This window comes from Lactuca serriola, chromosome 2 (genome assembly GCF_051521515.1).
Source record: "Lactuca serriola cultivar US96UC23 chromosome 2, Lser_US96UC23_V15, whole genome shotgun sequence".
In the NCBI taxonomy this organism is placed as follows: Eukaryota; Viridiplantae; Streptophyta; class Magnoliopsida; order Asterales; family Asteraceae; genus Lactuca; species Lactuca serriola.
This window is the reverse complement of record NC_136409.1, coordinates 25,107,625-25,132,262: the sequence shown is the minus strand read 5'-3', so window position 1 is coordinate 25,132,262 and position 24,638 is coordinate 25,107,625. Positions and strand designations below refer to the sequence as shown.

At 30.6% G+C, this 24,638-nt stretch overlaps 2 protein-coding genes across 2 annotated transcripts; both read right to left on the bottom strand.

The window, feature by feature from the left end:
* Positions 1-163: 163 nt before the first annotated feature.
* Positions 164-2,161, bottom strand: LOC145089072 (uncharacterized). The gene is made up of 3 exons (XM_079027569.1): positions 1,768-2,161; positions 434-1,651; positions 164-306 (listed from the first exon to the last, which is right to left on the bottom strand). The coding sequence occupies exons 1-3, from the start codon at positions 2,159-2,161 to the stop codon at positions 164-166; spliced, it is 1,755 nt and encodes a 584-aa protein (XP_078883695.1).
* A 7,009-nt stretch (positions 2,162-9,170) lies between these two features.
* LOC145089071 (replication protein A 70 kDa DNA-binding subunit B-like) lies at positions 9,171-11,795 on the bottom strand. Its single transcript, XM_079027568.1, has 12 exons — positions 11,784-11,795; positions 11,428-11,695; positions 11,215-11,308; positions 11,005-11,132; positions 10,837-10,921; positions 10,608-10,743; positions 10,318-10,526; positions 10,119-10,239; positions 9,870-10,049; positions 9,716-9,784; positions 9,551-9,632; positions 9,171-9,265 (listed from the first exon to the last, which is right to left on the bottom strand). Exons 1-12 carry the CDS (start codon positions 11,793-11,795, stop codon positions 9,171-9,173), a joined length of 1,479 nt encoding a protein of 492 aa, XP_078883694.1.
* Positions 11,796-24,638: the final 12,843 nt, after the last annotated feature.

Genomic DNA, 24,638 nt, shown 5'->3' with positions numbered 1-24,638 from the left:
TTCCACCATAACCGTAAACAAAGAAGACACCTCCTTTATTTTCTTGAATAACACTCTTGATGTTTAGGAAAATGTTATGTTGCCCATTTGTTAATGCAATAAACATACGATCATAGTCATTCTTTATCACGAGAATGTCGTAATCTAGCTCCTCGGTGATAAGTCAATTGTTTGAAGAAGAAACGGATTCAACATCTGGGTATGGCATGTTTTTGAAGTTTTTGAGAGTAGAGTTGTTTCGAAGTAAAATTTGTTGTATTTCGAACAAAGTTAAGTTCTTAAGTTCATCTACTCCGAGTGACAATTCTGCACGAAAATATTAAATAATTAATAAAATATGTGGTCGATATTTAATAATTTAATTACTAATTATTTAATGGGTGTTGAAAAACAAAAAGAAATTAATTTTAAAAAATAAGAAAAAATGTAATACCTGCTGACTTAAATCTTTGTCGTTGGCTATATAGAATTCCATCTGCCAAATATTCCCATGTATTTTCCCAAACGATCTCTGGTTTAGACATACTATTACACATCAACAATGTAGCAAATAAAAAGCGTAGATAAAAACCAGATCCAGAATGACTTGCTTCTTTAATTGCATCAATGTATTCCTTGTCATCATCTAATAGCCCGAGTGGATAACAGACATCTCTAAAAGAAGAATGTGTTTGACCATTTACCGTGCGAATTTCATCAAATGATGTTGGTCCTTTTACTTTATTTAAAAGAATCCTTAAGAAATATGCTTCACCTAGTTTAGGTGAAACAGAATGAATTCTACCGATGGCTTTTCCTACTTTCCTTCGCTTCCAAAATCGACCATTTAATATCCAAACAAACTTTGTAGGGAATTCAACATATGTGAGTTTTCGTGCTTCACTGTCGATTGCATTACGCTCCATCCAAGCTGTGAACTTTGAAGCCGCAACAGAAGGTTTGTCAAGAACATTATCAATATCATCGTCTTCGCCATATACAATCTGCTGTTGATTAGGAAGATGAAAAGGTAGTCTGACAACAGAAGGATATCTGCAATGAACATCATATCTAAAAATTCGCCATGATGCTTCACATGCTGATAAATATCTAAAATCGTAATATTCAGCTATTTCATCGACCACATCATTATTTTCACATTCATTGTTGGTTGGTACAACAGCAACTGTAGCTCTATCAGGACCCTTATTTATGTATTTAAACAAATACTTTATAGAAGATCCCTGATTGCACCATTCAATATTAATATGTGCCTGATATCTTTTCAATAGATATTTGTTGTATGGAACAACATTTCTATTATCCAACCTTACACCTGATTTTTCTACAAAATGACCATCGTTTCTTTGCCTATATAACGGAAAACCATTCTGATCAACAGACGAATGATTACTGAATTGTTTTGGAAAGTTTTTAGAGTACTTTTTATCCACCATGCATGGACAATTCATATTTTCAGCTCCACATGGACCATGAATCATAAACTCATTTACAAGTGAATACAATTCAAGATCTTCAATTATGTCTGGTATCTCTGCTGAAATTATTGGATCGATAAGTTCAACAGTTGGTAGCTTGTTGTCAGAATGCATGAATAGACATATATGACTATGCGACAAACCTCTTTTTTGAAATTCAATGGTATAAACATCTGTAAAAGGATTTGACAAAAAATAAAAGAGAATGTGATTAGATATCAAAACATATTTAAAATATAATAATAAGATCAATGTTTTATAAAAAAATAAAAAATATAGTTTTAATTACATGCTTGAACTTTGCCGAAAATTTGGTTCTCCCTTAAGTCTTTAATGAATGCATCAAGCTTGATCTTGAACAACCTACATAGTATATCAGGTTTGTCTTCTGGTTGAAGTGAAGTATCCTTAAGAAACCTTTTAATCTCAGGCCATTTGGGATTACACGTAAAGGTTATGAAGAAATCAGGATATCCAAACCATTTACATAGTGACATGGCATCCAAATAGTTTTGCAGCATATAGCGTGCACCTCCGGTAAAGGATGAAGGTAATATGACACGTTGGCCGACATTCGAGATATCAGTCGTTCCTTGAGCTTTTTGGTTATGTAAATTTTCATAAGAATCACATCTAAGAACATGTTGTTGCCTACGTATGTAGTACATTCTCTCCGTTTCCATCATAGTATAGGCATCTACCAGAAATTGTTGAAACAACCTTCTTGAATTAAGTATGAGAGAGAACGAATGATCTCTGTCTTGAATCCTATAAGCGAAATATTCTCTCATTGTACATTTCGCACGCTTGCTGTTGGTCGTATATGACACACCTCTATGAAGAATGTCAACACTATAACCATCATCCCCATATGGAAATAGCAATGGATATTAAAGAGGAAGGTACGAAGGATGCAATTCACTGATACGTTGTAGACAACCATTTTTTGTTTGAACGACTATATCCCTCTTTTCGATTGAATCCGAAATGTCACCAATTATTAAAGCAACAACCTCAGAAGCAGTCGGTAGGTTATATGTTCTTCCATCTTGCTCCCTTCTCCCAATAAGTCGTAATTTCATATCAACTTCTGGATTTTTTTGAAAAGTATCTCTTACCATTCTATAAGATCTAACCAAGACATTATTTGAATCCAAGATCACCTTAATATCTTTAACAATATCACTATTAGTTGATGTTGATTGATCCTTTCCACCACTAAAATAAATAAATTTATACATAATATTAGTAATATATATATATATATATATATATATATATATATATTAATAATAATAATAATAAATTATGAATAAGAAGTTTGAGAAAATACTGAAAACATCTTTGTCTATTTGTAATTTCGTTGTCAGTGTCATAAATGTATAACTGAGAGAATTTTGGTTCCGATCCTTTTGCTGGCAAAAGACTTCCAATACTATGACAATTTTGACCACCCAATCTGAAAATGTATGGAACGTTTCCTCTATTGATTGAAGAATCAATTTTACCACCCATTGACGTGAAAGAAAACATTGAATTGTAACGTCGAATGTTTTTCATGAAGTGTTTGGTTTTTGAATCCATATTTCGGAACATTCTTTCATAAGTCGGGGGTGCATTCTTTAAATCTGGAAGTTAAACTTTGCCGTAAGCACAACATAATGAATAATTCGTGTTCCCATTTTCTTTACCTCTAATGGATTCATTTCTCCATAACTTTGCACGACATGTTTGACATACAACATCTTGATCACCATGATCCAAATATTCTGTAAAATAAAGGCGTTGAATAAAATATCAATGAATTTTATAATTATATACAACATAGTATTTGAAATGTAAAATGGATTTTATTTTTTGATTACCATTTGAGATACCAACTATAAGATTTTCATTGTTCACTTGATGTATATTTTCTACAGCTTCTGTCAAATCAATCAATGGGATAGGGGATAAATGTCTTGTCTTCGTTTTTAATTTTTGACATCCTGGATTTAACTTGATTGATGATGAAGAAGTTGTTACTGTAGATGCATTTTTTGATGTCATATCATTTGAAAGTACATGGTACTGTCTTTTCTTTGCTAACTTGGAAGTGATATATTTATCGAAACTGATGTTATCTGACCAAAAAAAATAAAATAGTTAAATATATATATATATATATATATATATATATATATATATATCCCGATTATATACATAATGGATAATAGTATATTTTAAAAACCATAAATAATTACCATTTGTAATGTTAGATAACGGATTTATAACATTTGTAATGTTAGAGAATGGAGTTCTAACATCTGTAAAGGAAGGACGTATTGTATGGTTGTGTTATGTTTTGCAGGTGTTGTAAATGAATTGACATTTTGAGTTTGACGAACAATGTTGGTTGATTGATCTGCAAATAGAAATAACTTATAAAACTTGTAAATATATGTATACAACTATGTAACAGTAAAAGATAGAATATAAAATACTAATACGGTTATAGTTAATGGTATTTTTGAAGAGATGCTGTAATGATGTACTTGGAACGTTTGATGTTGTTTTTATTTTCTTCGATCTTTTATTTTCCAAATATATTTTTCTTTGTCTTCTTTTCTCTCTGGCCTGCATGTGGTATATGTTACTGTTGTTTTCTGCATAAGAAGACATAGGTTAGGATATGAAATGTGAAATTAGGTACATAATATGTTTATATAATACAATTGAAGTTAGTTACAATTACATAAATAATAATAATAAAGTAAATGTATTTAAAAAGTTACCTTTATTAATTCGTTTATTAAAATGTGTAACAAAATTTGCAAATATTAATTTACTCATTTATAATATATTTTAAACAAATTACTCAATTGAAGATTTTTAAAATATTAAATAGTATAAAATAGAAATTATATATTTGTTTATATTGTGTAAAAGAGACTTTAAATAAAAATATTAAAGTTAACATGAGTCGGATTGTAGATATGGGTCCGAAAATAAGATTTGAAGCGGAAGCTTGTGTTGTAGTTGCAGAAATAACTCCATCAAAAGAAGTCTCAATACTCTACCAACAACTATCTGTCTTCGGATCGTATTATTCACCACTCACTCTGTCTATCTTTCTCTCTTTTTGTTTGTCTTTTTGTATCAATAAGGTTAAAACCCAATTCGTTTCACATAAAATCTGAAATCTGGATGTTTGTTTACAACGACTCCAATCTTCCATAGACGGTCATCGAAGATTAGCCGTCAATGACTCTCCTCGATTCCCCCACAATCGATCGCAATCAACAACGCATGAAAGGGAACCTAGAATATTTCGTCTATGATACCGTGTAATCGTCCGATTTGGTCTCCGTCAGGATTGAAAAATACGATCCGAAGGTAGACTCTCCTTCTTCCTGTGCCACAATCAATTATTTCCCTGATGAGCATCATGACTCATCATCCTCATTTCCAACCTAGGGTTTATTCAATTTACATCTGCTCTTTCCCCAATTTCAACCAATCGTGGGTTCGGATGATATCAGGGGTTAAAACCCTAGATCTCAATGGAAACAATGAAGGTAACATTGTGTGATACACGAAAATCTTGATGATTATAAATTGCTTATTGATCTTAAACATCTATTCCTGCATATTTTTTTACAGTTAGTAAAACATCTATTCCAGCATATTGATTATTGTTGTAAATTTCAACCATAAATTCATAGAGAAAACAAGGTGATCTAAACTCATAATACTAACCTGACATATGGATATGGAAATCTTGCAGGCAGTAAGACGGCTTTAAAATGAAAAGCAGTTGATTTGTGAACTGGAATGAGGATTAGAACTTGAATGAAGCAGTTTGATGTAAGTTTAATGAAAAAAGAATCGCAGAAGCAATTGAACATTAAAAAGACGAATGAGGAGTTTCAAAATTTTGGATTTCACGTTCTGAGGTAAAGTTATATATATATATATATATATATATATATATATATATATATATATATATATATATATATATTGGAAAAAGATTACAATTTTATGATTTTATTGTTGTTGGATCTTTATTAGATAAAATTTTGTTCCTAATTTTTTGGAATTTAAAATATTGCAACTAAAAATTAGTTTAATATACGAATTTTATCTAAAAAGGTAGTATAGAATATTAGGAAATAGTAAATTGAATATACGTTATTTATAGAAGATAAGTAAATATGATGCAACCATTACAAAAATGTATGAATTAATTGAAGAGAATCAAAGATATAAATTTTGTTTAGAATTGGTTATTGATTATTTATTAAAAATAACATATTTATCGTGACAAAAATCTGCTATCGACATGTAATTCCAGGTTTGGGTTATTTTTATCTGTTGGATCTTATTCTTACAATTCAACATACACAAAGATTTAGTATGTTGTCTCAGTTAAAACATCAGAATACATGACTATCAAAAGCAATTGGAAGGTAAATGACCATTTTAGCATCCAATGTATTTAAATATTTTTTTAACAATGTAAATATTGGACCAATAGTGTGTTATTTTTTATATTACAAAAATCTCCCATGTCTGAGATCTTAAACATGGATGATTCATGTAAAATGATTTTATGACACACAAACCATTCCTTTAAAACTATAGCAATGTTCTTTGAAACGAAATTCTCTTTAAAATTTTAAAAAGCAGGGACCAATTTGGTCATTTATCAAAGTAAAATGTTATAATTGGGAATCCATAATCTGTTAACAGTTGAAGATAATAATCCACACACGTTATATTTGGATAATGTACAAAGTGCAATACAGTAATAGGAAGAGAATAAAGTAAGATGTTATAATAAACAAAAAAAAGTACATCGTATTTCTTTCATTTAGTCTAATGAAAAAAGGTAAATATAGTTTGTTGTTATTTACAACAACTCAGAAAAGAAAAAAGCAATACTTTATTAGTATTTACTACAAATCACAAAAGATAAAGAAAGATAAACAGAATAAATGTGTTTATGTATATGTTTGGCAAAGAATAAATGTGTTTATGTATATGTTTGGCAAATAGCATGCATGTAAAAAAATTGAAGTATTCATAGTAATATGAAATATGTGTATATGCATGTGTTTGATATATAACTGTAATATATTCATAGTAATAAGAGAAATCATGTTTTTTTTAAAACAATGATTCACCTTTTTGGAATGTAAATCAATAAAAATAAATGTTAAAATCTAATTTCTGTCTAAATTTTCAAACAAATGCATAATTAAAGGAAATGTTGAAATCTAATTGCCTTGGAATGCACAATTCCACTTCTTGGTTGCGAATGGATTACTAACATGTCATGAAATGGAATTTCGAATTCCAAGTCTGTTGGAATCCGCGGTTCCATTACTTACCTGCAGTTTCTAACATCATGAAATGGAATTTCAAATTCCAACTCTGTTGGAATCCGCGGTTCCATTTTTAACCTGCGGTTTCTAATATGTCTGTTCTTGTTTTGATATGACAACTCATTGCATAACAACTTCAAAAAAGACAACTGATTCTGTTTCCACTGGATTCTCATCCAAATAAAAAAATCAAGTAAATTTACTATAATACCCTCACAAAGTACACTACTAATTTGACAATTTACATAGTTTTTTGGGAAAAAGATGGGACTTCTACCCTAAAAAACTACACTCCTTTTTCAGGATCATATCTATTTATCATATCCAACATAACTTAAATTTGTCCCAATTATGATGCAAACATGTCATGAAATGGAATTTCGAATTCCAACTCTGTTGGAATTCGCGGTTCCATTTCTTACCTACAGTTTTAACATGTATGTTACTGTTCTGATATTGCACCTCATTGCATAACTGCTTAAAAAAAACGTAATATGTTCCATTGTACCTTGTAATTAAAAAAAACATATATTATAATAATGGAAAGATAATTTTGTTTGTCCAAAAAAAAATTCATGACTTTGAAAAATATCATGATTCACAAAAACATATATAAACAGATACACACACATAGACAACCACATATATTTAGAAAATTAAACTAAAAGATGATAAATTACGGATTATAGCATTTTTCTTTGAGAATAAATTACTAAAAATGGGATATAGTGTAACACGAACTTTCAAAAAGAAATTGATAATTTTTTTGTTTATTATTTAAATGGTTTGATAAAATAGATGAAATAATCAATTTTTTTGTTTATTATCTAAGTGTAGATTTACCAAGAAAACAATGAGAAAATTACATATTTACTGATATACCCTTAAGGGTATATAATGAGAAAAAAACTAAAAATCAAAAACTAAACAGAAAAAACCTGTATATTTAACAAAAAAAATTAGGATATAAACAGGAAAATCGTAAAGCACTGATTGATTTATATATTTAATTATCACCTGTAAACATACTTTTCAAAAACAGATATAAACAGAAAAATTATGATTCACAAAAACAGATATAAACAGATACATACATATAGACAATAACACATATATTTAGAAAAATAAACTAAAAGATGATCAATTCCAGATTATAGTATTGCACTTTGAGAATAGATTCCTAAAAATGGGATATAGTGTAAAAGGAACTTTAAAATGAAATTTGTATTTTTTTGTTTATTATTTAAACAGGTTTGATAAATCACATGAATAAATCAATTGAATTGATAATTTGAGTTACTTTTTCAACATGTTTGTAGTTTATATGAATATGATGTGATTGCTGAAATGCGTAAAAGAAACCACCAACTGATAAAAGTATTTTCAAGTTTTCAGAAAACATGTCATGTGGTGGGGTTTTTAAGAAAAATGGTTATGGAAGAATTATAGGTCTAACCATCCAAATACCCTTAATTACGATTAAGTATTTAGATGAACCAAATCACTGGAGGAAGCAAATAGGTGTAGAAGAAATTAAATGGTCTTATGACTCTAATGTATCACATACAGTTATATAAGATACATAAATCAATAAAACTAAAAATCGACACACACAGATCGCGACTATAGGTACCAAAATATTATACATAAAGAAATACCAATTTATCAAACTCTTATACATAACAGGTAAAAAATAGAGGGAAAAGTGATGAAATCGATTAAGAATGTAGATGAAAAAGAACATCTAAAAGGTAAAGAACAATGTAGTTTTGTTAATCTGATGATGAATATATGACCTCTAAAATCGTATTTCGTACTGTTTTATAATGTTTGATAATTGGTTTTGTAGTGTTTGATGCAGCAATCAATCCAGCTGGCGCCATTGTGTCAACTCCTGCTGCTCATTTGAGTTTTGGTATGGTCAACCCAATTTCCGCTGTCATGCAAACTGTGGACCCACTAATTGCTCAAAAAATGGTAAAGTAGAGATTATTTGATTCCTGTGCTTATCTGTTTTTTTTTTCTTTCTAGTTTACCTTCAAAAATAAATCTTTTTACAATTTTGGTCCTTATGTTAATGGTTTCCCAACACTTTTGGTCGCTGAACCATCAACTATAACAACCCAACTGTAAATTTTATGAAAATGACCGCTTTGCCCTTGTATACTTTATCGCATCTGTTTTTCATGGTCAAGGAGTATAATTAAACCCCAACACAATCCATCTCTTTCCTTGAGAAACCCTAATAACCGATTTCAACGAAATCCTATAAATCAAAGTCAAACCAACCCAAATTCAAAGTTAAAGATCTAACACCAAAATTCTAAACCAAAACAAATTGTAATATCAAAATCAAAGCAATGAAGAACAGAAGCACATGGACCCAAAATTCTAAACCAAAATCAACTAACTTCTCCACTTTAAAACAAAAAAAATATCCAAAAATATTCAAAACCAATAATATTTAACATCCTAAATATCTCAAAATAAAAATCATACCAAGCAATCAAAATATCTTTAAAACAAAAACAAATGATCAAAATATATTAAATGCGTGTTATAACCAATACCATCTCACTTCTCCATTTTTGGAATTAAGAGTGGAGTTTCCTCTCCAGTTGACTTTCTTTTAGACTTAGTGCAACTTAAATCATCTCCAGAATCAACATCATAAATTTTTTTGGAGGTTGCACTTTAAATCACTTGATATTTTGCTTGGACTTGTGTCGGTTGACTTATCAACTGTTGAGGGTGTAAAACTTTCATCTGTTTGTGAGATCACATCCTAATTTAAATAAAATAATAATAAGTGTTTAATTCCAAAAAAACCCTAATATAAATAAAAGTTAATAAAAGGAATTGAAAAACCCTTTGAACAGGCTGTACAACATCATCTGATTCCAAAGCAACTTGATTTAAGGAGACAGATTGAATACTCTAAAAAATAAAATTGAAATATGTTAATCGTTATGTATTTTAACAGTAAAGAATTATAAATGTTCAACAATAAAAACTTACATACCATAAGTTCTATTTTACTTTCCAATTCAGAAACAATGGACATATCTTCTGCAACTCTGAGAACTGTGTATATATTATTATAGTTGTTGACATTGTATTCTGTAATATCTACAAGAAAACCAAACTTGCTGTTTTTCAACACGTTAAGTTGCATTGGAAATAGTCCATCACTGTCTCCGGCCTGTAAGATATATTTTAATAAATTAAAAAAAAGTAAATGTTTTATGATTTTAAGATATGAATAATATACCGCATCATGTATTTTTTTCAACTCGTATGCACTTATATTTAACAGCCTCTTTGCTTCCCTATCAAAAAGAGTCAATCCAATTGTTCGAGTACAATCTTGTACGTTGATTGGAATTATATACCTAAAATAAAAAAAATTATGTCATTGTTAGTGTTGTTTTATAGATTGATAAAATTAATAGAAATAAATATGTGTGTACTTTATAACTGTTTGAATTTCAGATTTTTTGCATTGTGCATTTGTACACCCGACAACCATAGTTTCTGAAATTTTTTCAGGGTCGGTATACGAATGATTGGCTTTGGGAACAGGGATTATTTTTTTTCCACATTTTTTGCATGCTTCATAATACCATGGTAGATTCCGTCTTATATTAACAATTGAAGCAACTAATAAAAACTTCATTTCCTGTATTAGATTAAATGTAAAAGTTATTAAAATAAATTATGCAAAAATAAATTGTAAAACATATCAAATAATGCAATATACCTTAATTGGTTTCGTGATCTCACAAATTGTTTTTAATGGAAAATTGCCCTTAAAGTCATCTGTATATGAAGAAGAGTAGCTTTGAAGTGTAGTTATGCTTTTTTCAGTTATACCGAAATTGTCTTTACATTTCAACCTGTGATTTTCAAATTAAATTCAAAAATATTAGGATTTGTGTTATTTTAACTTAAAATTCATTATAAAAAATAAAAAAAAATTACAAACTAACTTATTTTTAAACTCATTTATTTCATAAATGTCAGAATTTATGAACAATTTCGTTACTTCAAAATGACTTTTAGCTTCACCAATACCTGTAATAAATGTATACCCAATTAATAAAAATTATAAATAAACAATAATTATAAACATGTATATATAAAGAGTGAATACAAACCATTCCAAATGTTTAGCTTCAAAAACTGCATCACGATAACAACACAATTAACCGTCGGGTTATTTTGTAGGTATTCTGACATTTGATATGCTTGACTTCCAAAAATAATAACCTTCAGATGTACAGAACTAAATAAACCAAAAAATCGTATATTAATATTAATTTGTGATTAATTAAAGATAATAAATAAATAATAAAATATAATCTCACTCTAGGTTGCTAAGAGTGAGTTTTATATAATGCTTCGATGCTACTGGATTTGAAGTTTCAAGAGGCCTAAATGACACGATCTGTCCAATAACATCTACACAAGAGATAACACAAGATAAACTATAGCATTAAAATCGTAATATTTAAATAATAAAATGTATAACCAAGAACACAACTGATAAAAAATGATTTGATTAAAATTTTATAACTAACCAAAGAATGTGTCTCTTGGGCATGTTTGTTCTATGATAGAATTAAAGTCAACAAACATAAATCCATTGACCGGACCCGAGAAATCATCACATTTTTTTAGGATGCTTTTCCAATCCAAAGTTAAGGTCTGTTTATGACCTGTATAACTAAAACCATTAGTAACAGCAACCATATTGGGTTTTATAACTATATAACTTTCATCTTCCTTTAAAAGATGACGAAATCTGGAGAAATTCTGATTGAAGACATGAGCATGGTATTGTGTACCCTGTTTAAAAAAAAATTAAAAATTATTATTTTGTTGAAACATGTGTAATATTGAATGATGAATAAAAAATATATGAAATACAACAAACCTCCTCGTCCATCAGGATCATTTCAATTGAACAAACTTTATTATTTCTGATAAAGTTCCAAATTTTAAGGACCCGAACCTTGATATGTGATTTTTCATCTATCTGGTCAATGTTATTTAGGTAAACTTTATTTCCTATATTCATTTTCTGCAAGAAAATTTAAACCATATAGAATTGTAAGGAATATTACCAACCTTCAACAATGTACAGAACATCCAAACTAATAATTCATATCAAATAATAAAATGGAATACAAACAAAAACCAATAATTCATATCAAATAATTTTTTAGATTGAATAAATTTTTTTATAATAAAGTGGAAAACAAATATAAATTGCCCCAGTTCTGTTTTAAAAATCACAGCAAAACAATATATTTAACATGTAGATATATTTAAATATAAAATTAACATATAAACAATAATTATACCGACAATGCCCCTGCAACTCACTAATAGATAACATAACAATTAGTAATGGTAATGTAGATATCTTGAATTTGTACTGCTAAATGTTCATTTATTCATCTAAATTCATATGTAAATAGAGAAAGTAATAATAATTGAATCATAAATTAGGCTTATAGTAACAACTTCAGATCTGAAGAAGAATAATCATTATATTTAAATATAAAATTAACATATAAACAATAATTATACCGACAATGCCCCTGCAACTCACTAATAGATAACATAACAATTAGTAATGGTAATGTAGATATCTTGAATTTGTACTGCTAAATGTTCATTTATTCATCTAAATTCATACGTAAATAGAGAAAGTAATAATAATTGAATCATAAATTAGGTTTATAGTAACAGCTTCAGATCTGAAGAAGAATAATTATTTTATTTAAAGAAAATGAAGTTTTCATGTTCATTAGTTTTTTCATCATTATCTAAATTCATATGTAAATAGAAAAAGTATTAATAATTGACATCAAAAATTAGGTTTAAATATAAAATTAACATGTAAAGAACAATTATACCGACAATGCCCCTGCAACTCACTAATAGATAACATAACAATTAGTAATGGTAATGTAGATATCTTGAATTTGTACTGCTAAATGGTCGTTTATTCATCTAACTTCATACGTAAATACAGAAAGTAATAAGAATTAAATCATAAATTAGTTAACAGTAACAACTTTAGATCTGAAGAAGAATAATCATTTTATTTAAAGAAAATGAAGCTTTCATGTTCATTAGTTTTTTCATCATCATCTACATTCATATGTAAATAGAAAAAATAATAATAATTGACATCATAAATTAGGTTTAAATTAACAGCAAATCAAAGTAAATGAAACAGAAAAACAAAAAAAAACATATTGTAATAATTAAAGCTTTGAAGACAGTTTTTTTTAAAGAAAATCAAGTTCTCATTTTTATTACTAATTTCGTATTTTGTTATCATTTTCATTACTACTTATGTCTTTTAAACTGAAAAGGTAGAAGAAGAAGATGATTAAGAAGAATTAGGAAAAAGAAGAAGAAGAACATCACTAATAAAATGAGAAAATGATAGAAACTGATAAATCAGACCATTAAGAGCATAAAAATATTAGTAATCCTGATATTTTAATACACTAACCTGATATTAGATTTTTGAAGCGTTGCAGAATCAAGAAGAATGAAGAAGAATACGTTTGCAAATATTACTATGGAGCAGAATTCCTATGGAGCAGAATGGTAAAAAAAAAGAACCGTATGAATGGTATTTACGTTTGAAAAGTTTTTATGAATCAATAAGAATCAAGAAGATTACGTTTGCAAAGAATAATATTGCAGATTTTTAGGGATTTAATTTGCAATCAAAATAAACAAACTTTCAAAATTAATCGTGTTTTTCGAATCTGAAGATTGATTAACATATTTTTTCAATGTATTTCCATATCTTTTATTCATTTAAAATTTTTGGTTGAATATTTTGAAAGGATTTGTTTGCAGATTTTTCCGGAATTGTTGCATTTGGATTCTATGGCATTTACGTAAATATAGATGAATAAAATGAGCGGGAAAACTCTATTTTGGGGGTCTTATAGATTGACACGTGGTCGAGTTCTACTTATTTATTAGAATTAGGATTTATAGCAATTATTACATTAAAATATTATGTGGAATTTAATAAAATAGAAAAAATCATAAAATGACACGTGGAAAAAAAATTAATTCAAAATAACCATAAAAGGACATTTGACAAATTAAATAAGAGTTTCACAAGTGGAAAAAAAACCTTCATTTATTAGAGATGATGAGATATGTTTCAAGTTAAATTATTCTTAAAGAATCAAATCTATTTCATGCTCTGTGATTATTATGTAAAAACTATTGCAGATTTTTCAATATGTGATTTTCAAATAAATGATTTGGTTTTTAAAAGAAATAATCCAGATTTTATTAAAATATTTGACTTGGTTTCCTAAAATATAATTATTTTCCTGTTTATCTCACTAAGAAATGCCATATTTACTCTTTAATAAACTTATAATAAATTATTTAAAATTCTATACTAAACGTTATCCCAAGGTAATTACTATGTACTCGAAGATCATAATGATTCATTATTTCAATCTAATGTTCATAAGTTGGTCATACATTCACACAATATTTAGGATTTATATTTGATCCTAACAATATATATATATATATATATACACACACACACACACACACACACACATATATATATATATATATATATATATATATATTGAGTGGTTCAAATGAGAACTATAAAAGATTAAGAACTTAAGAACCCTCATTAATTAGTAAATATGTACATGATACTTTTATTAAACCTGTTAAAATCGTGATTTTTTAATTTTTCTGGCACGAAAAGAGAAAATTTGTAATTTTTACAGTATAATATTTTCATTCATACATCAATTCTTATTTAAACATAAAAATTATATAAAATACAAAACTTAATACAGTCCATTACTGTTTACTAGATAAAATTCACAACTTAAAATTCAAATTCTACCAGTGCCACAAAATACCACACACCGACATCAACCATCTATGTCAACGACCCAACAATCATTTCTTCCAAATCAGATTTATATATATATATATATATATATATATATATATATATATATATATATATATATATATAATGAATTGTTAACTTAAATATTATATTCACTATTTAATAAACCTATTAGTTCACTAATTTAAAGTTTTGTGCAACAATTATACAAACTAATACATTATTATATATTTATCCTATAAAAAAAATACTAAAAAAGAAATTAATACAAAAATTCATTTTTGTTGGGTCAAAAATATGGTTTATACTTTGCTTTTTCTAGGAAAATGTATTTTTATGTCTAGGATCGTAAACAGCTCAGTGTTTACGGTCATATATGTGTTTACGGTCAATGTTTACGGTTGTGTTTACAACCGTAAACAGGTTTATGACCAACCTGTTTACGATCCATGTTTCCCAACTATATATAGGGTGAGGGGTGATAGAGAGTGTACGGTCTAGATGAGCTTATGTGTGTGTATTCTAAGGTGTTCTAGAGAGAAACAAGAGAGAAGAACAAGTGTGTGTTAATTTGTGTGAATCTCATGTAAATGATCATCATTCTATTCCGCACCATCAAACGGATCTGATTGATACACAAGCAGATCAGAGACTTACAAGTGGTATCAGAGTTTGGATTGTATCTGTCAATTTTGTCACATCTGAAGCTTATTTGATCTTATTTTCTTAGTATTTTTGCGTTTTTGGATAGATCGTGGCAAAATAAGGGGTGTTTGTTCTTAGCATTTTTCATAAAAACGGGTTTTTGATCGAGTTTTGGAGCAAAAAGGTGCAAAAATCATTGTTTTTTGTCGTAACCAACGAGGGGGTGGTGGCGTGTACGGCCAGCAACTAGGGTTTCCGAGGAGTTTACGACCGGTCTTCGCACCTTGCATCACATCGCGCCTCGTCCTCACATAAGGTCCGAAGTTCGCACAAACGTGCTTTCATTAAAAAAAAAGGAATCATTTTTGGGGCTACCGTGTTTCGAACTCGGGACCTCTGTTTCATAAACATCAGCACCTTACCAACTACGCTACTAAGGAACTTGTTTCAATCCTTCCAAATTTAATTCAAAAGGACTCATTCTCGGTTCCAATTTCGCAAATTTGTCACTTTTAACCCCAAAATTCAATTTCTTTTCATTTTAAATTCCAATTTCAACCAAAAATTTTAGTGTTTAATTTTTAACTTTTTATTTAAAATTTTGACTTTGGCTTTTAAAACTTGAACTTTGACTTTAAACTTTGACTTTCGCGTTTAACTTTTAAATTTTCAACTTTAGCTTTTCGGTTTGACTTTTCAAGTTTTACTTTTGAGTTTGACTTTTTAAATTTGACTTTTAAGGTTGACTTTTGAGGTTTATATTCTAAGGGAATTTTTTTTAAGTTTGACTTTTAAGTTTGATTTTGGCTTCTAGTTGTGCTTTTAATGGTTTTTGAAGTTTACGAGGGAATTGAAGACATGAAAGATAGTCGTCAGGATATGTTAAGACAATAGTTCAACATGTTCAATTATCTCCCTGGAGAAACCCTGAAAGCTTAGTTGCAGCGATTTACTACACTCACTACTGAGATGAATATAGCTGGGATCTTCTTAACTAAATCTGAGATAAACAAAAAGCTGCTAAATTCACTTCCGAAATCGTGGGATATGAACGTGGATGTCACCAAGAAGACAAAAGATCTCAATCGTCTTAGTCTTGCTGCTATAATTGAAGAACTTGACGCTTTGAAGTCTGGAAAAACAATGAGTTCGACAAACATTCCGGTCAATGAAGTTTCATGCTCTCAATCATGTGAAGCTACGATTAAACTTCTTCGTGAACATAATGATTTGCTCAAAAGGGAAGTCGAGGACCTAAAATACGAAGGATATCAACTCAGGAAAGGATAGAAACCCCTAAAAGCTGAACTAGAAGCAAAAACCAAAGACTTTAGGAGGCTTCAAGAAGATTATAGTAATAAATGTGAAAATTATGAGTATGTTAAAAAACAACTTGTTGAGTTAACTGTTGAGCTTGACACATTAAAAAGCAAATTTGAAATTACAGATTTTGATTTTAAAAAGTTTGATGTGTCAAGCGATGTAGTTGCAAACATGATAGACCATTGTCTGCAATTTAAAAATAACCAGCAGAAAGGTCTAGTGTATGATAGTGTTCATCCACCTTTCAATCATAACTACACATTCATCCCTATGACACAGGAAGAAATTGACAGGGAGGCACATCTTTAATATGGCAAACCAGCTGGATTTGTGTCAGGAGGTATTCAAGTTGAAAATTCTAATGTTTCTACTTAATGTGCAGGTAAAGTAGTAGAAGATGAGATCAAGGAGAAAACCACTGAACAAACCAACATCTCCTTGAGCTCTGAATCTGTTGCTTCGAACTCAGCTGTTGCTGATCAACCTGCTGTTGAGAAATATAGGCCACCAATGCCAGTGAAACAGAGTGCATGTTGTAATTGTGCTTGTGGGAAAAATAAGAGACAAGGCAAGGATACGCCACTAGGGACAGGAAGAAACAACTTCCGAGTGAAGAAAAAGACATGTTTTCACTGTGGAACAACTGGACACATTGCCAAAAATTGTCCTAATCGCGCATACGTTCCCTACTATGCACAAGGGTGGAAGAACGCGCCAAGAGGGAGATACTCCAACAGAAACCTCTCAAGGTCACGTTCAGACAATGGTGACTGGAATGCGCAGAAGGCCAATAATCAAAACCACAAGGCCAAGAATCTAAAATCCCAAGGGCAAGTAGGAAATGTCAGCCAAAAGCCCAATCCAAGAGATGCTCCAGTGAAACAAAGACCGGTTAGGTCAAAGTCATCTCAACGGACGACATCAAGTTCAAAAGCAAGTACTGAGCCACCCATCAGATCAAAAAAGAAATGGCTTAAACCCAACTACAAATAGGTTCCGAATGCTCAATCTCCTAAATCAACCAATGATTCTAATATTTCTTCATCTTTTGTTTGTGACAAACAGGATATGTCATGGGAGAGAGTACCCTGCAATGATGACAAAGGTCGACCCAGTTTCAAAATGGATGGGGTTCCAAAGACCAACTGATACCGCTCTGTGCTAGAGCAGCTATGGAGGCATATCATCAGACTTCGGTTTGTTGATAGTGGCTGTTCTGGGCACATGATAGGAGGCATCTCTCAACTATACAACACTCAGAACTTTGTTTGAGAATATGTTTCCTTTGCGGGAGAAAGGAAGAAAGGAAGGGATCACATGGGGTTTGTGCTTAATGACATGAAGAATTTTCGGATCTGTTCTGAGATTATGCGTGCTGTTCTCAGACCTCCTGGATGCCAATTCAATCGGTGAATTACGGTTTGCGTTTTGCTCTCTATACTCCTGAGTTATCTTAATCTGATTCGTTTTAAAGACAATATTTTATAGTTTTTATTTAGTAGGTATTGCTTGGGAAGTGATATTAAGAAAGTGATAACGGGCTGTCTAAAACATGTGTAAAGGACTAAATCTGAATTGTCTAGACTCTGTGATCAATGTGCTGGTAGGCACGATGGATTTGAAAGTGTGGACTTAGATAGGATTTGTTGGACTGACCATACGACACTCGGGTAGATTGAGCAGTGAGATAAACATAGGAACCCACAGGATACACTATATTAATACGCATTTAGAACAGTGGTTCAACTTTTCCTTAATGTACAGAATTATATCCTTAATTCTGGTTCTGATAGGGCGACTGGGGGGTTCTGATAAAGTAGGTCTGTATTGAATTATTTTCTTGCTTTCTATCTGTTAGTCATATGTTGCTTCCTCTGCGTGATTGGAAGAGATCCGACCTGGATTGCAACATAGGCAACTCTATTTCTATGCATTTTCTTTATCTCTGCAATTCTTCCTATCTGTGAGCCATATTTTGTCCCCTCTGCGTGATTGGAAGATCCAACCTAGGACACAACATATGCAACACCCTACTATCTCTATAACCCTCTATCTCTGCTAGTCATATGTTGTCCCCTCTGTGTGATTGGAAGAGATCTGACCTGGGACACAACATATGCATCTATCTCTAAATCTGACTTCCTCCTTAATAAATGTTTACTCACCTAAAGTAAGGAGTCCTTAGGAAGTTCTTGATTGCCAGAGTATATCGGGAAGTGGGGAACATGTTCTAGTGCAACTAAAATCGAACCATTTAGAGGTCGTATGTAGATTTCGCTGCTTAATTTAAGTGGACAACAATACACGTGGTCGTCATCAGCTAAATGGTGTATTTAGAAAAGTTTGTCAATATTCTTCGTGTTTAAGTGGAACACAATGCCGACAATTGACCATATCTATTCATGAAGGTGAAGGTACTGATAAACAAGTTCAGGCTGTCTCACAACTTTGATCCCAAATAATTTTTCTTTTTGTTAAATTTGTTCATAGTTTTCCTCTATGCACAAATTTAGGGGGAGAATTAAAAATTCAAAAATCAAATAAATCTCAGAAAACTAAAAATCCAAAAATAGTGTTATTTCTGTTTTAGTTTTTGTTCAGAAAATATCAAAAATCCAAAAATATTTTTGTTTCTGTTTTAATTTTAAAAAATCCAAATATATTTTTGTTTCTGTTTTAATTTGTGTGCTAAGTTTTCTTTTAGTTTTGTTTTGTCTTGAAAAGTGAATCCAGGTGTAGATGAGACTCATGGCGACTGTATCGAAGATTTTCTGAGCCAAGGCTTCATCCGTGAGCATCGAAGAATTCTCATTCGAAGGAGCAAGAAATGAAGATTATTCTTTCAACATTCAATCCTTCAACCCCAGTAGCAAGGTGAAGTTGAAATTGAAGATTATGTGACGGATTGCATTGAAGCCTCCTCAATCAGTCTGCCGCTATCTTAAACCTGCTGAAGTGATCTAGTAGATTAGTTTTCTCTGATGCTTTCTCTGAAGATTCTCAAGCTGAAAGTGCTATCTTTCAAGAATCAGTACATCAAGCCTCCTCACCCAATGTGCGTTCAAAGTCAATTTTTTGAAGAAAAACCCAATTGCTCAAGATGAAGTCATTCATTGAAGATCCATATGTTCATCTTGATGCTATGTAGAAATTGAAGATAAATGCTGAATCCAAGCTCCCAATGAAGATTATCAAGAAAAGCCAGCTACCTTTTTAGAAAAGAAAGCTATAAACCAAGGGGGAGATTGTTGGGTTAAAAATATGGTTTATACTTTGCTTTTCTAGGAAAATTTATTTTTATGCCTAGGATTGTAAACAGCTCAGTGTTTACGGTCAATGTGTACGATTGTGTTTACGACCGTAAATAGGTTTACGGCCGTAAACCTGTTTACGGTCCATGTTTCCCAACTATATGTAGGGTGAGGGGTGATAGATAGTCTACAGTCTAGAGGAGCTTATGTGTGTGTATTCTAAGGTGTTCTAGAGAGAAACAAGAGAGAAGAACAAGTGTGTGAATCTCATGTAAAGGATCATCATTCTATTCATCAATACATTGAGATTCATATTCTTCTTCTTCTTCTTCTCTTCTATTTGATCTGACATCATCCGTTTGATTGGGATTCCACACCATCAAACGGATCTGATTGATGCACAAGCAGATCAGGAACTTACAATATTTTAACACAAAATTCATAAAAAAAATCACAACTTAATAAAAATAATTCATAGCTTAATACATTTAATTCACAGTTTAATACATAAATTCACAATTTAATAAAATGCATAATAATGCATTGGCAACTTAAGTACTATATTCACAGTTTAATAAACCTATTCATTCACTAATTTTGAGTTTTATGCAACAATTATAAACACTAATACATTCTTACATACTTATGCCACAAAAACATGCTAACAAGACATTGATACAAACATTTATAATTTAACACAAAATTCATAAAAAAATCAGAGCATAATATAACCGATTCATAACTTAATACATTTAGTTCACAGTTTAATGCACAAACTCACAATTTAATAAAATACATTCACATGTTAAAAAAATATCACAATTCACTCCTTAAAAAACATAAATACACATTATTTGATAAAAGAATATAATAAAAACACATTCTAAATTCATATTAAACTTATAAAAATCCATGCATTTAATGTTTAAAACTTATAAAAAAAATCTTTAAACATAACTAAAAGATCATGCATTCACAACTTAATACTTATAAAAAAAATCATGCATTCACAACTAACAGTGGATTCACAACTTAATATTTTATGCTAATATTATAACAAATAAGAAAACAAACTTAGATTCATACCATAATAACAGTAGATTTACAGCTTAATAACAATGAATTCACAACTTAATAGTTGTTAAGACAAATATTAACAATAGTAAACAACATAAAATGAATTAAAACATCAAATTCACAGTTTAACATAAGAAAAAACAATCAAATAAAAAAAAGAAATACCTAATGAAAATATGGTATTGTTTCAATAAAGATCAGGGAGAAAAAGATGGAGCTGAGTTGGCAGTACTACACCGGAGCGGCAAGGCAGTAATTGTGGTGGCAGTTGACATCGATCTCAGATCTAGACCCTCAATCTTGTCATATGTCATGATCTGAAGGCATAAATCATAGATCCGTAAATGAAAATCATAGATCTGTCGTCGAAATCATAGATCTAACGCCGGAGATCATAGATCTGTACTACACCGCTTCAGATCTGATGCAAACAAAGGATTTTGGAGGTTGAAGACCTACATCTATCATTTAATGTTTAAAACTTATAAAAAAAATGAATAGAGGGATCAAAACTCCCACTTTACCTTGAGGAAAATGATAGATCGATAACCCCTTTGCCGAAATCATCACACCATGCTCCAGTAAGAAACCGAAGCGATCTTGCAGAAGTTGGAATTCCTCTACAGTAGGGACTCTACCGTAACAGTCCATTGTCGAAAACAGATGAATGATAGAAAAGATAAATTCACAAAATGCTCGAGTTGATACAACGAAAGCAAAGAAAGAAGGTGAGGATGAAAGGTCTTAGGAAAAGAGGGATTTTAAAGGCAAAACAGGTGTCACAAACCGCCTCTTGATGGATCTGACAAACGTTGACGGCGCTGTCTAAAGCTTGTCAAATGCTAGAAACAATCTCATACATACATGTGTAGATATACAGGCTCGATCAGCGACGCTATCAAGCCAACACATACACCTACAAGCCTAAGGGACTTATTAACGTATCCTTCATGGAGAATGTCAAAAAAGGAGAAGTCTAACTAATTCCAGGCTTGGTTGGATCAGAGCGTGGTTAGACTCAGTCTGATTCCAAGGCCGGGCCTTCGCCAATGTAAAGATCACTGGCATGACGATTAATGTGCAGAACTGTGCCTTAATCTCTTCTCCAAGGAATAACACCCCGACAAACGTGAGACAAATCATAGTGTTCCACTTTCCCATCTGACGATAGCCACGATCATCACAATATCAAAGATTCCCCTCTAGCCAATAAGGGGACGAGGCAAACAGACCTGATGGAGGATCCTCCAATATGGGTCTGCCACGTCGCACCTGACGAGGGAATGCTCAACAAAATCAGTTGAGGGGCACACGCCTCTCAAACATGTATAAAATGATCCTTTTTCCTCACAAAGGAAGGGACAGACACTTTTTCCTATGATTTACTCTTATCTCTCTCATAATTCACTCTAACTTCATCATCGGAGCTTTATCCTGGGAATTACTCCCGGACGTCGACTAACGATCCTCTTTCTCTTTTGTACTGTGATATCAGGAGAAGGAACCCGCATAAAACTCACCAGCAATCTCTCTCTCTCTCTGTCTCTCTTTCTCTCTTGTGTCCCTCCTCCAAACCCTAAACCACCAAATGTTTCCCCTCACTCCTATGTTTCGATCAAAACTCAAATTTTCATAAAAACGAAAGGGAATCAAGGGATAAAGAGAGATATAACACTGGGGAAGAAGACAGTAGAAGAGGGAGAAAGATGCAACATTGACATCTGTGCCATTACTAGCGGAATTTGACATGAAAACTATATTTCGCCGATCCAAACATCATCGTCAACTTATACAAGATTGCTAACGAACACCTTTGCTTAGGCCCATTCTCTCATCCATCGTTAACCCACACAATGAACTTTATATGGGCCTTTCCTCTACGTCAAACACTTTTTCCAATATTTCGATCTCCCTGCCATCGACATTGCTACCTGGTGCATTCTTTTGGTGTCCGCCCACAACCAAATTAGTAAGATGTGTGATATTTGATTTTATTTTGGTTTTGAATCTTTACCACCCTGTTATAACTTTTCCCCCAAAATATTGAAGTGTGTTGTTCATCTAGTTCGAAATTACTCAATGAGAGTGAGTGAAAGAAAAACCGACTCCCTAAACATATGTTCCTTTTCCAACCATCGATTAAAGAAGTAAGAAGGGTGAGATAGGCCTTGTTTATCGATTATTTATACTTTTTTTTCATAGCATCTAGATTGCTACAATACACACAAAACCTTGTTTATCGATTGTTTCTTTTACCATGATTGCATTCAGATGCCGAAAGGAAGGTGTGAAACATGCAAATTCATCTAACATGATTATTTAATCGAACTAGAAGAGGAAGAACAAGAACCAGTTCATCCCAAGTTTTCTTTCTTTCTTTAGCTCTGGAATTCACCAACTAGAAAGAGAGTGATCATTCATTCTTTTGTTTTTATCTTCTAAAGTTATTTGCTATTTAGAATTTGATATAAAATAATGATTTCTTTTCTTTCTTGTTTATTTTACAGACTAGTATTATATTCTATTTAAATTTTTGACCAATTGGGCAAGAACAAAGATCACCTAGAGCTTTTTAGAATTGTGTTTTTTTACCCATTTCGATGTTCATTTCCCCATTTGATATTATGTCCATGTTAATCTACTCATGTATCTTCCTTTATTTGATTGTGTAAGCCTATGCTCACTTTTGAAGATTTGATATTTAGTATCGAACATATATAAACATGACATCTTATGGGATTTTGTATAAATGTTCACTTCTGAAGATTATCAATTTATAGTTGTTTTATAAATATTTATTTTAGGGTCAATGTACACCTATGAACATAAATCAAAATATTAGTTAAATATCAGTTATGAATGTTAGTGAATTTTCATATATTTTACAATGTTCATCTATGAATGTATATATATTTTCCAACGTTTATATATTAATGTTCATAATATTTATACATGTTCAGTTATGAACATTAAAGAATGTTCATATATTTTCCAATGTTCATCTATGAACATTAATTGACAATGAACATTAATTGTAATCATATTTTTTGATATTGGATTCTTGATTTTTAGTTGATTCATGAAAATAGATTTTTTTTATGGTTGATGCTTGAATTTTTTTATTCCTATTTTGCTGGGATTGATTAAGATTGAAGCTATAATTTAGGAATATCATTAACAAAGTATTATTTCCTTTTAAAACTAAAATAGTTATTTTAGCATCATACCATTTTGGTCCTAAACTAATCAAATGGACAAGAAAATGGTTCTATTGTTCAATGAATAAAATTGGTTCTATATTGAACCATTCAATCTCTCTTTCTATCTTCCTCTCTCTCTCTCTCTATATATATATATATATATATGTGTGTGTGTGTGTGTGTGTATAAATATATATATATATATATATATATGTATGTATATATATATGTATGTATATATATGTATATATAACACATCTTTGTTTCTAAAAATTCAAACACTTTAACTTCTCTCATTGAAACAGAGATTCCAATTGAGAGATTCTTGTTGCATTCCATAAATAGACTTCTTAAGCTTACAA